Source organism: Micromys minutus (genome assembly GCF_963924665.1).
Source record: "Micromys minutus genome assembly, chromosome: 1".
NCBI classification, from domain to species: domain Eukaryota; kingdom Metazoa; phylum Chordata; class Mammalia; order Rodentia; family Muridae; genus Micromys; species Micromys minutus.
The window spans coordinates 64,903,892-64,919,143 of NC_137969.1; the positions used below are offsets into that span (position 1 = coordinate 64,903,892).

The 15,252-nt window shown below is 40.3% G+C and overlaps 1 protein-coding gene across 1 annotated transcript in view; it reads right to left on the reverse strand.

Moving 5' to 3' along the window:
* Positions 1-1,001: 1,001 nt before the first annotated feature.
* DRC8 (dynein regulatory complex subunit 8) overlaps positions 1,002-15,252 on the reverse strand; it is an 80,941-nt gene continuing 66,690 nt past the window's right edge. Inside the window, exons 4-7 of the mRNA XM_080919396.1 lie at positions 10,432-10,507; positions 9,655-9,697; positions 9,491-9,557; positions 1,002-4,163 (exon numbers count right to left, since the gene is read on the reverse strand). Coding sequence (XP_080775522.1) covers positions 4,048-4,163; positions 9,491-9,557; positions 9,655-9,697; positions 10,432-10,507 — 302 coding nt within the window. The 3' untranslated portion in view covers positions 1,002-4,047. The remainder of the gene's footprint in view (positions 4,164-9,490; positions 9,558-9,654; positions 9,698-10,431; positions 10,508-15,252) is intronic.

Here is a 15,252-nt window from a genome sequence, read left to right on the forward strand (position 1 = left end):
CTTCATTACCAAAACTGACATAGTCGGGGTTACATACTCTGAGCCATATTGGGTGATCCAGACAAGTCCATACCTCATCATGCATTAGGCACTGGTAAAAGTTCTGTGATTGTATGGTATGTTGGCCTGCACCATGATTCACCCCTGGGGAGACTTCCACTTTGACAAGTATTTCTCATGTCTGTCATATGTCTACATTACAAAGCCTGACTGTGAATTACCACACCCTCGAGTCCTCAGCTCTTACCTAAATGCTCAAGGCTCATTTCATCTGCAGGTGGAGACCCCAGTATTCATGGTTAAGTGAACGGCATGTCAATTTTTCACTTGGACTTTACCTGGAGAATCCCTTAGGTGTTGTAGAAAAGTTTGTCTTGTGAAACTGTTGAAGGAAGGGGCACTTTCCATCACAACCACTGTTGCTCTCCCATAACTTCCCAGAATTGATTGCTATGTGCTGGTGCACATAGTCATATTGTAAGGGTGTGCATTCACATGTATTGTCCAGAGGTCACCCTCAGGTGTTCCTCAGGAGTCACTCAGTTTTTGAGACAATATCTCTTACTGGGACTGGGGTTCACCAACTAAGCTGGTTAGCCAGTATGTTCCAGTGGTCTTCCTATATCTGCCTCCCCAGTGCTAAGATAATAAGAACCCAGCTTTTTATGTGGTGGGGTGCTAGAGATTGAACCAACAGCCTCATGCTTGCTTACCAAGCACCTTTCCCCACTGAGCCATCTGCCCAGCCCCCATGCGGGATTCCATTATCATTTTCATCAGTTTTTGAAAGGGGTAAGCACATGTGAATCATACAAATGAAGGCATTCTAAAAGTAAGATGGAGAAACATCAATGATTATACTGCAATAGCAGGTACAAGCTGGGTCCACCCAGAGCAAACAGGGACACATAGTCATTCTACTTAGGAAAGAAGTGAAGAAAAATAAGACACACAAAGCAGAGTCCCAGCTGACATGAAACATGAAAAATGACTTTTATTGTGTTGAATATGCATCATCACATAACTTATAAAAGCTGATTAATGCAGCCCCTTAGAGCTATAAAACTTCTTTGTCACTCCCTCGTAATAATGGTAACTACTCTGTTGGGTCATCAAGAGGTTTAAATGAGTAAATTAAGTAAAACACTTAGAACAGTGCCTGACACACAGTGAGAGTTGTATATGTGCTGTATACTATTACTAAGTAATAACACAGAGAAATGCTCTGTAACAGTACAGTGAAGTCAAACTGCAGGCAGAGAGTAATGTTCCTGGGAGCGGCAAGCTATCTCCCCACACGAACCAGCTATCTGCCCTCTGAAGTCTTACTCCTCCATGCAAGCCTACTCCTAGCTGGACTTCCCACTCCCCTCAGCCTACAGTGCATCAAGGTCACTGGTTTCTGCTAACTCATCCATCTTGACCTTTTTTGTCTGTCCAGTTCGTCACCTTGACTCATTACAACACTGCATATTATGCTTCTGGGCTTGGGTTACTGGACAAAATTCTCCAGAGTTCCTTGAAAAATCTTTTGTAGACTATTCTCCAACTCACATTTCTCACAAAGCCCTTCATATTTCTATCACCCCCTCTGTCCTCATTCATAGTACAACTGAGTGTAGAAGTTCAGGCCTAGAATCCTAGCACTAGGGAGGCAAAAGCAAGGGGTCACAAGTTGTAAGAACTATCTTAACAACAAAAGACAGTAGAGCTGGAGGCCACTAGGTCATGTCCATGACCAAGGTCAAGACCTTTGTATCCCTGGATCTCTGCCCCTCTAAGTGTCCTCTGTTCCTCTGCTGTGTAAAACTATTGAAATGCAAGCACGCAGCATTCTAGCAAAGAGGTTTACATCTTCTAAACCCCCCTCCCTCTACCTTCTCTATCTTTACTGCCCAGCAGCATGTCCCCCAGGCTCTTTCTCACATCTGTTTTTACCTGAAGCCATTGAACTCTACTACCTGCCACTTAACAAATCAGCCTGAGAGACTCTCAGTAAATGTGTTGGTGCTGAAACTGAGGGATGTTTCTTCATCATCAATGACTTCACAATTCCACCACTTCTGACTTGGTTCCTGCCTCCTTGAGAGGCTCTCCAGCCATGGCTTCTCTTTCAGCTTTCCCTCCTTTCAGGCGTTTCCTTCCCAAGCTATGGGGGCTTCTCTTCTGCACTCCAAGTCTGTCCTGGTCCTCTTTTATTTTCTTTCCAGGACACCATGTGCTGACAACTTCAAAGCCTGTGTCTCTAGCAGATGTCCCCTTATTTATCCAGTTGATCTTTCTATCTTCTACCAGCTCTTAAGCTGGAGATGACCACAGTCAACCTCATTAGCCTAAGCCTTGGATGTCTTATCTGAATGCCTACTATCATTATTTACCAAGTGTTCAAGCCAGAAACTTAGGATTTGCGCTTGATTTTCCCTAGCCCATCTCTTACTGCCAACAAAGCAGCCTACCAGCTGGTCTCCTCGCCTCTGGTCTTGACCTTTCAAAGTATTTCTCAGGCTATTTACAACTCCAACTTCTTTCTCTGTGATTTTCAGAATAAAGTTCACATTCAAACACAGAAATCTTGACCCCAATTAGCCCATTATCTCTTAGGATATGGTTCCTGTCTCCCACTCCAACCTTCTCATTTCTCATCAGGTTCCAAGTATCTATAAACCATACTTTCAATTCCCATATTCTTGTGTTTCATGACACCTCTGGGGTTTGGTCTGCTGTCCTGCAGCTAACATGCTCTGAAGTAAACTGCTCAAAGAATGACTGTCAAAACTTAAGAACTGCTAAGTCTGTAAGTTGTATGTTACTACCTCTGAGTCTGCCCATCAGAAAGCACCCTCACCCGCACCCTCACTCCCAACCTCACCCCCACCAGGCTAAGTCATTTGCTTATTTTGTGCAACCTTCAGTCCCCTGAATGTGTGGTTGCTGATTGACTTGCAAGACTCCCTCACTAAACTGTGACCTTGATTAATTAGAGGCTTATCCATCTTTCATCTCCAGCTTCCAGCACATTATCTAATGATACTCAGCAAATGCCTTACCCATTGAGCCATCTCCCCAGCCTGCAAAGTAATTCTTATGAGAGGACCATTGTAAAAGAAGCAGGCCTGACCCCTCCCCCAAGCCTCTCTATTCTTGCTTGCACCACCATGTACTCCTGTCTGGCTAGCTGCACCTTGGTGAGATGCATGCAAGGGTGCCCCCCCTCAGCCTGCACAATGCTGCCTGGACCTTGACCATCTATAACAGTGACCTAAATGAACCTCTTTCTTCTGGAGTTAGTCCATTTCAGATACTACATTCTGGTAACAACAGATGAATACAGGACAATATTCCCATGACAGATATTCTGAATAGGTGAGAATTCTATAGAGCAAAAAAAGGAGTTGCCATTATCAGTTTTCATTCAGTCTTCCTTTCTCTGGATTCAATTATCTCGCCTCCTTTAGCTATTCCATAAATGGCAACATGCTGGATGAGCAATTTTCAATTTTACTCGAAGTTATTAGACTCTCAAATGAGATTTGTAATTGGCATTCATAAGAAATCAATTATTAATAGTTATTCCAGTGGCTCTCCCTCCATATTCTGCTTGCTGAAGTGTTTACTGGTACTCTGAAAGGCAGCCATCACCAGGCTGCCACTCACATCTAGTCTGTGGCCAGCCATCCTGCCCTGCAAAAGCTTTCTATGGCAAGTTTTGGGGGGTTAGGATCTATCTCCACTTTCTGTCTAATTAATTTCAATTTATTATTGGCCTAGTTGTAGAAAATAAGCAACAATACACTTAGCATTAAAATACTGTACAATTCCTTTCAAATAATCAATTTGTCCTTCCATAAATCTGGTTATCTAAAAAATTATGTTTTAAATTGATCATCTCTAGTAAACTAAGTACCTTGAAACAATTATGTCATGAGACACCAAATATAGAAATTATAAGATAAAATTAATTAGGACAAACAATTTTTCAAAGCATCCTTTCAACTAGAAATTGACTGTTTATGGTTGTCTTAACGAGAAAGAGAAGTCTTCAGAGCATTAGCTTTCGTCTATCACCATCATTGTTATGTAGTCCCTGTAATTAATGGTATTTGATTCAGGATCAATTGCAGCAGACAACATTTCTTCCATTTCCTCTTGGGAAAAAGGCTCACCTGGAGAGACAAGAAGAGACAGCATCATTTTACAGCCAGGAAGTTTTTCTCTCCCCACTATCAGCTATACTGCCATGGAGTCCACAGGCCCCAACTATGAACCCAGAAGTTCAAAGACATGCTGCCACACCCCTGCAAAGCTGCAGACTTGTTACCCTGCTGGGGCCTACAGAATACATTTTTGTAATCAAAATATCAGGAGAATATATAACACCATGAACAGAGTTGTTTAATTCACTTAAACTAAAATGATTGAAGTTGCAAAAATATTTGCTGGAAGCTAAAGTCTTAAGAGTGAGTATAATTATTATCTTTATTAAAACTATGCTATTACTGAAGAGAAATCCAACACTGACAGTGCACCGGGACTGCCTCACTCACACTGGCTTTACCCCGCCATGGATGGACTCATCAAGCATCCTAAAGTCCTCCTTCTTTCGGTCTGGGCTTGTGTTGATGTGATAAAATCAAAAGTTGGGGAGAAAACCCGAGTTTGAGTTGGACTTGGGAACGACATCTTGGAAACTAGCTTCACAAGGTAGGATACAAACTTCGGGAAAATGCTGAAAAGGCTGCAAACTGTTTAAGACACAACTGTGTTCAGTGTAGAGGAAACAAACAGGGTGTCCCAGCCTTCCCTAGATCTTCAGGGGGGTGGGGGGGAGGAAAGTCTTATGCTCACAATCACAGTACCAAGGCTTGAGGAGGGTTATCTACCTTATGAGCCTAGGCTACTTCTCACTGTCCCCAGAACTTTCTATGTTGGGATTCAGCTACCCAGTTACAGAACTTATGCAGATAGAGACTCTGTGGTTTTGTTTTTAAATTTTGGTTTGTCTTATTATTGTGTCCAATAGTCTAACTTCAAACTCATGCTTCTCTTACGTCAGTCTTCTGAGTGCTAGGTTCATAAATGTGCAGTGTGGTGCTTCCTAGGAAAGAATTCCTGAAATGCTGAAGTGGCAAGTCCTGGATATTACCTGACTGTCAGACACTAAATACACTGTAGGTCTCAGAAGGATGCTAACAATGGTTGCCACTACAGTCCCAGCACCCAGGCTCAAGAGAATAGTGAGCTTAAGGCTAGACTTAGCTTTGTCTTAAACAGACAAAAATAACCATGGTTTGAGACATAGATAAGGGACAGAATGAGTGTCTATCATGTGTAAGATCCTGAGCATCCCCAGCGGGAGAGAAAGAGGGAGGGAGGGAGAGAGAAAGGAAGGAAGAGAGGGAGAAACAAGGGAGAGAGAGAGGAAGGGAGGAGGAAAGGAAGGAAGAGAGGGAGAAAGAAGGGAAGGAGGAATGGGGGAGGGAGGGAAGGAAGGGGAAAGGAAGGAAGGGAGAAGAAAAGGAGGGAGACAGATGAAATAAGTGTTTCACATATATTAACTAAGTTAATCTCCCAGCCACCTCACAAGGAAAACTACCATTCCATTTATAGCATGAACAGGGCAGCCTTCCCGGCAAGTGAGTGGGGACTGAGAAGGCCAGCTTACCAACCTTAGCTGAAGCCCTCCACAGCACTGCTTAGACTAAGCCTTGTTCACAATAGTGACTCTGCTACACTGGGCAAGGAAGGAGCTATACATACAGTGTGTGATTTAGGATAGCAGGAAAACCTGTTTAACACTGCAAAGCACAAGCTGGAAGGACAAGTCTCACTCATTCAAGTCCTGGCTCTCTTACGAGCTTAAAGGTCTTAGGCAGGTGGCTTAACCTCTCTTCCCAGTCTACACAATACACACAACACTCTCCACCCATGGGCTTGGTTTAAGGATTAAATGTGTTATTCCAATAGCACTTCCACAAACATCTGACGAATCACAACATGTATTTGTTTTTTAAAGTCTTGAGATCTTCCCTGCTACTAAAAACCACCTGATGCAATATACATCCTGGACGAACACGGATTCTGTCTTGTAGGTACTTGATTCAGTATGTTTTATGGTGTTTATCTTACAATCTCATGGGCATTTAGAATGTACATTCTCAAACGTAAAAATGTATTGACCACTCTGAGATACTATGAAAGATTGCAGAAGTAACTTTATAGTCCCAAAGCTTGTATATACTAAAAAACAATTTAGAATTTTGAGAATAAAAACATCATTTCTTAGGCAAGCAGGCCTGGTGGTACACACCTTTAATCCCAGTACTCAGAAAGCAGAGCAAGTGGATCTCTGAGTTCAAAGCCAGCCTGGTCTACAAAGTGACTTCCAGGACAAAGACTGATACACAGAGAAACCCTGTCTCCAAAAACAAACAAACATAAAATCACTTCTTAAGCAATCAACCATTTTACTGAATTAGGCAACTGCATCCTCACTTAGGGGAAGAACATTCTTTATACAATAATGATGATACATTAAGATATCATAGTGCATTTATATGCATCTATCAAATATACTGGCTTATACAGCATGGAAGAAATTAAGTCATGTTGAATAAATAACTGAAACCATTTATAATCTTCTCTAGAAAAAAAAAACTGATGTAGGCTCCTTCTATTAGGACATACAACAGTTACCCAGGAAGTATAAGAACTCTGGATGTATGCTGTGGTGCTTTGAATGGGAATGGCCCCCAGAGACTCATGTTTGAATGTGTGGTCACAGGGAGTGGGACTATTAAGAGGTGTGGCCTTATTGGAGGAAGTGGGTCCCTAGAGGCTGACTTTGAGGTCCCAGAAGCTCAAGTGTGGCCAGTGTGTCGCATTCTCTTCTTGCTGTCTGCAGATCCAAATGTAGAACTCTCATCTCCTTCTCCAGCACCATGTCTGCCTGCACACTGCCATGCTTGAGGATAATGAACTAAGCCTCTGAAGTGTAAGCCAGACCCAATTAAATGTTTTCCTTTGTAAGAGTCCCCATCATCCTAGCACTTTTCACAGGTCCTTCCCTTTGTCAGTGGGGTCAGGATTTGGTAGCTGGTGCTGAAAGAAAGTCCTTGATTACATCCTTGCCCTGATACTGTACCAGTGGCAGCTGTTACTCAAGGGAACAGTGAAAAAAAAAAAAAAAAAAGAGTCGCCATCATCATAGTGTCTCTTCACAGTAACAGAACTCTAGCCAAGACAAACATCTTCCTGGAAATTCTCACAAAGGACCTTCCTGTGCACCACACAGCCTTGTTGTCCCTAAACACACTGCAGCCCGTGCCTGACTTCACTGATTCAGTCAATAGCATTACTATCATGACACCCATGGGCCATGGCAAGTCTTGGTGTTACTTTATACTCATCTCACATCTTTGTTCCCTGCCCTCTGTTGGTTACCACAGCTCAGGATGCTGTGATAGAACCCTACTGCATTAATTCCCTCTTCCCATTCAGGTCAGAGAGCCTTGGGATTGTTCAAGGAGCCCGCAGCTCATCTCCTCCCTACCCCCTCAAACCTTTCTTACAGCTATAAGCCAACCAACACCAGAATCACTTTCTTACAGCAATGCCACACTGAAGGGCTCAGCCCAGCCACTCTTCTCGACTGCCCAGGGATGACCCAAACTCAAGGGCAGGCCTCTAAAATTTAGCCCCAAGAAATCCACCTCCATTCCTTTTCTATTGCTGGCCAACAAGATCCCCAGGGCTTCCTGAGCTCACCTTCTTCCACATGGCTGGCTGCCTTCCTTCCAGATTTTGTTCCTATTGCTTTATCCATTTCCCACAAACAGCTCTCAATCTGTCATCATTCAACTACCCATTGGTCTGTTTGTAGCTCATGTGTTACTATTCATATGCTGACACCTGTGATATGTGAGGGAACTATAATATACAAAACCTTATTAGCCCTGCCCTCAATGACTTGCCCTATCTCAAGCAAAGCACAGTGGCTCCCATCTGGATTCCCATCTGGGAGGCTGAAACAGGACAACTGCCATGAGTCAGTCTACTGCCAATCTAGGATCCCTACTAAATGCCAGATTCACCTGAGTTATGAATGGAACCCTGTCTTGAAACTAAAGAGGAAAAAAAAACAACAACAACAGATCTATCTTCTCAAGAAAGCTAGTTCCTCTGCCAGCCTTCCCAGGCTAAGCATCCCAGGCTAAGTGTCCCGGGCTAAGCGTCCCAGGCTAGTTCCAGCTTGAGTTGATCTTCTGAGAGTTATTTTTCTAATGTCTCACACTGATCTACTTCACATGATGGCCTTGCTTCCCTAATAAGAGTGTAATATGCTAAAAAAATGGATCAGATTCCAGTATCATTACTACCCACTGTGCTGTAACAATACTAAACATATACGATAGGCACACAGTAGGAGTTACTGAACCGCTTTGGCTGTTTTCATTATTTTTATGTGACTCAATATAATAGAGTTTACTTCCATTCATCCTTAGGAGTTGAAAGTCATAACACACTCACTGAAGTTAGCTGTTTAGATGATTTTAACACCGTATGCCATCCTGGATGGCAACCATGACTTTCATATTACTCCTTTCCTTCCTGTTTTCTAATGGTGAACTGAGGTAAAATTGGCCAAAGCAGGTACACATAGAGGTATACATACAGATGCTCTCCTTGCCCAAAATGCCACCCATGTCCATGTTCTCAGTGAAGTGTGACAGCTGCATCACTCAGGACTTGGCTGAGCATCTGGAAGCTGAGCAGAGGAAGTAAGCTCCTCTCTTACCATGGGCATTAATGATTGCCCACAAGCCACTTACAGTCAGGGAAACACATGGATAGACTGACCTAAAGAGAGCTTTAAAGGAAATATATAGGTATTTGTGGAAGGAGGTCCCATTATCACAAGAAAGTATAGTTTTGTGTAAATTCATATGCAATTTAGGCTATATTGACTGCAACTTTACCACCTAAGAAGGTCTTTTAAAAGAAATTTTATAAAAAAAATTTTTTTACATATTTTAATTCAAATCTTCTATTTTGAAGGGCATTAGTTTATGATTGACAGTTTATGTTCTTTAAGTGGCATATCTTTATTTAGGAAACATTTTAAGTAAATAAAGAAAGCACAATTTATGCAAGGAATCATTATACTTCTATTATACAAAATCAAATTAATAGAAATAATAAATAACTAATCAAATAGTTGTTTTTGAAGTATTATCTATAAATTTTGCATGATTATTTACAAATGTATTAATTGTGGCTAAAGAGATGGCTCAGCAGTTAAGACCATGAGTTGAGTTACCATGTAACTCCAGCTCCAGGGAGACCAGATGCTTCTGTCCTCCATAGGTACTGCACTGATACACACACACACACACACACACAAAGAGAGGGGGGGCTAAAAAATAAAATAAACATCTTTAAAACCTATTAGTCTTTGCATAAATTACTCTTTCAAGAAATAAAGCCCTCAGACCTTCCTCAGTCATGTACTTGACCAGTTCTTCCTTAGTCAGAAAACCGCGTTTGGCTGGATCCAAAACCTGGGGAAAGAAGATATCATACATTGTCTTTGTTGAATAAATTCTATATGATGAAATAATTTATCACACACATATGAATAATGTAGACCTCACCTACCTCAAAAGCTCGCAAAAGAACATCTTCAGCAATTGGTCTGTATCTGTAATTTTACAATAAAGTCAGTTAATGCCAGCATATTTATCTTAGCCTCTATGATAAGTGACTTATAAAACAAAACAAAACGCTGATAATATCTTACTTGTACTAATGGCATTTCCCTCGATGAAATTTCTTTCTAGTTATGAAAATCAGCAGTACCTACTCCCCAGGCATGTTTGGTGTTACCTATTAGCAATTTTTCACTAATATGAAAATAAATTTGTTTAGCGCCAAAACCTCTATACTCTATCAACTGTGGTGTGCTAATGCTATACCTATGCTAGAAAAGTAACTGGTGTTAATTTTTATCATAGAACAATAATTCACAATTAAATATAACTACAATATTGTTATTTTATTTAGCTTCTTTGCCATTTAAGTATGCCTTGTTTAGATCAATAAATACTAACATGGTTGATATTTCTAAGGTTATCCCTAAACCAGCCTAAAGTCCACTGAAAAGTGGAGGAAGCCACCCTAAGACATATACTGGGTAAATAAAATATGAAAATCCAAGTGCTTTTCTTTCTTTTTCTTTTGAAGCAAGCCCTTACTCTATAGTCCAGGCTGGCCTGAACTATGTGGAACTATGGCTATCCTAAAATTCACTGCCATCCCCCTGCTTCATCCCCTTAAGTGCTAGAGTCATAGGCATGAGGCACCGTGCCTGGCCAAGTCAAATGTTCTGGCATTTATGTAATTCTAGACATTATCTTGCCTTAAAATTGGACTTACCTTCTTTCCACAAGTACTGTGGTCATCACTGGAATAAATTTTTCAAATCGAATGTATCCAGTGGGTTCTTCTTCCTCTACCTAAACAATTAAAAATGGTCATTTATTTATTCACTCAACAAATATATTGAGAAACTACTTTTTTTAAAGCACCAAACCAAATGTTGGAATTTGATGAGGAGGATAAGGGCATAAATCCTGCTCACGGAGCTTGTTTTTGCTAGGAGAGACTCATGTAATTCAAAATACCACAAGCAGCTGGGAGATAGCTCTGTGATTACCATGCAACCAGGAGCACCTGAACTCAATGCCTAGCACCCACATAAAAAGCAAAGTGTACAGTGGATTATCGATTACAGTTAACCTCTGCCATGCGCATCCATGTGCACACACTGAACACAATACCAAGTATCCGATCTGTTTCACAGAGTAAAAGACCCTGTCTTTTTAGGATAACCTAAAACTTGCAGTGATCCTCCTGCAGACCCACAAATGGTGGCATGTCAGACATGAACTGCCATCCCTGGTGTGAATGTCTAATTCTAGATACATGTAAAATCTCTGAGGGTCTCATGGTTGCGTGTGAGAAAGATCACTGTTGTAGGTGAGGTGGCTTCTTCAGATATAGAAAGATTGTGCAGACAGTAGAGGCCATGAGGGGAGTAGATGTTATATCCAAGAGACCTTTAAGAAAACTTGACAGGGATGACTACAGTCACATGATATGGATAAGATGGTACAGAAGTCTAGGATGACCCCCAATTCTGACTGTTTTTCTTTAAAATAAAGAATAGTGAATGAAATCAGATGATTGTTAGTCAATATCTCAGGACCAACCTATATCTCAAATCATTCTTGTATTTAAGAAATACTTACCTGAGCAATAGAATTTTGTTCTTCCAGTCCCAAGGTAAGAGAATACTATTCTAAAAATGAGAGCTTTTTGTACCTAGCATTATAGGATGAGAAGGAAACAGATCTTTTCACCTGCGATTCAACTATGACAGACTGACTGAACAAAACTCTATTGACCTTAACTTCCGTGTCAGGCAATTTATAAGGAGCTATAAATTTTGCACTCTCTTTCAAAAATCCTATTAAAAGGCTCATAGATCCCAATTCAAACAGATGAGCTTTTAAGAGACTTATTGTTTCAACAATAAATTGTTGCTATTAAGTGGGATGCACTGCCATTCAAATGACAACTCTTTTTAATGTTCATATGAGTAGAGTCTTCAGACTCCGTATCAAGGAGAATCATCATGTTTCATAATTTCTGTACCCATCAATATGTAAACAATTCCTTTAGAATCCTCTAAGGTCTAAGGTGAGCCATTTGACAATTCATGTTAATATAACTGCGTTGTACTTGGGCAATAGTCTAAAAACCCAGCACACAGAGACTTAAAAATTAAATATCCAGCACAGGCGTGGCTCAGTGGTAGAGTGTTTATGGACTCTGGGATTTAATCCTTGGAGCAGACTTTTAAAAAGTCAATCTCTTGTGTCTCCTAGAAACTCCAGAGAAGCTACAGTCATGAAGTCTCACCAACATGGCTGCCTACACATGACCTGAACAAGGACAACACCAACAGACATGATAACATGGAAGAGACAAAGTTGAAGAAGCCTCAACCCTAGATAAAGCACTGCAGGCTCCTGATGATTTTTCACTGTCCTCAAAGATCAGTGCCTTGCTCAGCCATCGTCAGAGAAACTCCCTCTGGAGCAGACAGGAACAAACAGAGAAGCACAACTAGGCAATGTGCAGTGAGAGACCTGGAGCACAGTCCTAAGTGAGACGTCTCCATCAAACCCCTCTCTTCATGGCTCAGGGAGCCCTGCTAATGAGGAGGCAGAAAGAATGTAAGAGCCACAAAGGATGGAGGACAACATGGAAACAAAGCCTTCTAAACACAGCAGTACCAACACACATATGAACTCAGAGACTATGGCAGATTGCACAGGACCTGTGTGGATCTAAACCAGATGGGGTCTTGTGTTAAGAGGGGAAGTGGACACACACCCATCCCGAACCTATACACTATCTCTAACTAATAACCACTCACAAATGAAAAATTAGTTTTGTTTAATGGAGTCTCACTGGAGATACAAGCCACTCTAAAGGGCAGGTCCCAAGCCCAGCAGTAGATGACCAACACAAAACAAACTCAATGACATTTTTAGAGCTTCTTTTTAACCTTACAAGTCTTTTGCATATATGATTTCTGATTTTTTTTGTTTTTACTATCACTTTTAGATGTTCATTTGTTTTCTAAGGAGAGAGAAAAAGAAAGAAGTATGAATTTAGGTAAAAGAGAAGGTGGGGAGGATCTGAGAGGAGTCAGGGAACTGAAACTCATAATCAAAATGTATTGTATAAAAAATCTACTTTCATATATATGCATATATAAAACTGAGAAATCCTGAAAATGGGAGACATAGTCTTCCCCAGGAAAGAGCATGCCAACAAGTTATCCAATGCTGAATGATCAGTCCTGAAAAGATAACAGTATATGCATTATAATGATCTGGTTGTATTTATATATTTAGGAAAGCATATATATGTAACAACAATAAAAGACAAAGAGGTCATAAACTTAAAAGAGCAAGGGATTGGGTCCATGGAGTGTTCAGACTCTTCTTTCCTCTTTAGAGAGAGGAAAGAAGGGGAAATGATGGAATCATAATCTCAAACCAATAAAAAGAGTCGGTTTCATAAGATCATTTATAGAGTAATATTTTTACACTTATTTATCATGTAGTGTGAGTGTGGGCATACTTGTGCCACAGTATATGGAGGTCAGAGAACAATTTGCAGGTGTCAGTTCCCTCCTTCCACCACATGGAAGACAGAACTCATGTCTCAAGCTTGACCATAGGCAGCTTTACCCACTGACCCATCTCATTACTCCACAGTGAAAATATTACAATTCAAAGGTTGGGTTTCCCTTCTTATTCCTTCAGAAACAGTTCCAGAGTAGGACAATCATCCTTCCTGTCCCTTAATACTTCTATGTCCCCTTAACAGCCATAGAGGGGCAATATCTATCTTTACAAAATCAAAGCCTTTTTTATCTTATAAAAGGTCTTCATCAACCTATTGATTTTAGTGTTCCAGAGTTCAGCTTTGTAACTCCACTCGAATTACATATAATATGTGCCTTATGCTACCTCCCCAGGTCCTCTCTCATCACTCACAAACCCACAGTGATGAGAACATTAGGGTAAAAAAATCTGCAGATGGTTTTTGCCTCACAGAAAGAAAAATTTTAAAGACTTTTAAATTTAAATAAAAATTTTAAAAGTTTATTTACTTATTCTATATATAAGACTACACTGTAGCTGTCTTAGACACACCAGAAGAGGGCATCAGATCTCATTACAAATGATTGTGAGCCACCATGTAGTTTCTGGGAATTGAACTCAGGACCTCTGGAGAAGCAGTCTGTGTTCTTATCCGCTGAGCCATCTCTCCAGCAGAAAATTTTGAAATTAAAAAGAGAATTTAATTGTCTTGGTGTTCTATTGCTGTGGGAAAAAAAACCTAAAAAACAAAAACAATGACTATGGAAAATTTTATAAAAGAAAGCATTTAGTTGAGACTCGCTTACAGTTTCAGAGGTTAGTCCATTATCATCATGGTAGAGAGCATGGAGATATGTAGGCAAATACTAGAGCAGTAGCTGAGAGCTACATCATGATCCATAGGCGGGGGGGGGGGGGGGGGGGGCGGGGGTGGAGACCCTCGGTGACACACTTCCTCCAAGACCATGCCTCCTAATCCTTCTAATCCTTCCAAACAGTTCCATTTCCCAGTAATTAAGCTTTCACATACATGAAACTATGTGGACCATTCTTACTCAAACCACCACATTAGTGGTGTATGCCAGAGACAAGCTCTATCTAACCAATCAGAATAGCAAAAAAAAAAAAAAAAGGTATAAAGTTAAAGTTTTACTTTTTTTTTTTTAAGGCAGAGTATTGCTATGTTACCTAGATTGACCTTAAAACTCTTAATCCTCCAGCCCCAACATCTCTAGTGTTGAGATACGTTTTTGTCATCATGTCTAACATAAATTTTCTTCAGTTTAAAGAGAAAGGGGATCTGTGGGTGACAATTGCTGCACAAGGTTGGTGACTCAAGTTCAGTTCCAGAACCCAAGGAAAGATAGAAAGAAAGAAGAGACTCTACAAATGCGTCCTCTGACCTTCACATGTCCACCATGGCATACATGTGTGTGCCCAAACACATCACACATACATGCACATGAGCACAATTTTTAAGTCCATTTAAAATGTTTCTTAGTCCATTTTGAAACTGTAAAATTCTTTTCATGACCCAACGCTGACCTCTAGAGGCCATATCTATATTTCTCTAAACATACATAAGTAATGATATTTAAAACATGACTAAACATTCATGGAATGTTTAATGGCTGACAAGCACTATTTTAATATAAAAGATTTTATATTCAAGTAATTAGTTTTCTTTTGGGGTAGTTTTTAACAGTAAGTTACAAAGATTTTAAAATGTTTTCACCTGTATTCCTATTGCTTTAAATTCTTTAGATATTTTGAGGAAAGCTAGACGAATTAGAATTATACATATTTAATAAATACTTTGATAGTATATATGCTTTGATATCCATATAAAGTGAAATTATTACTACAACGCAGGTAATTAATATATCTACCGCCTCGCTGATTTCCTGTTTTGTCTATAACAAGAACATGTAAGATCATCTATCTTATTTGGCTCACTATGAATTGTTTTTATAAAGCAGGTGATTCTGAGTTTTTTTATTTCTTTCCATTTTCA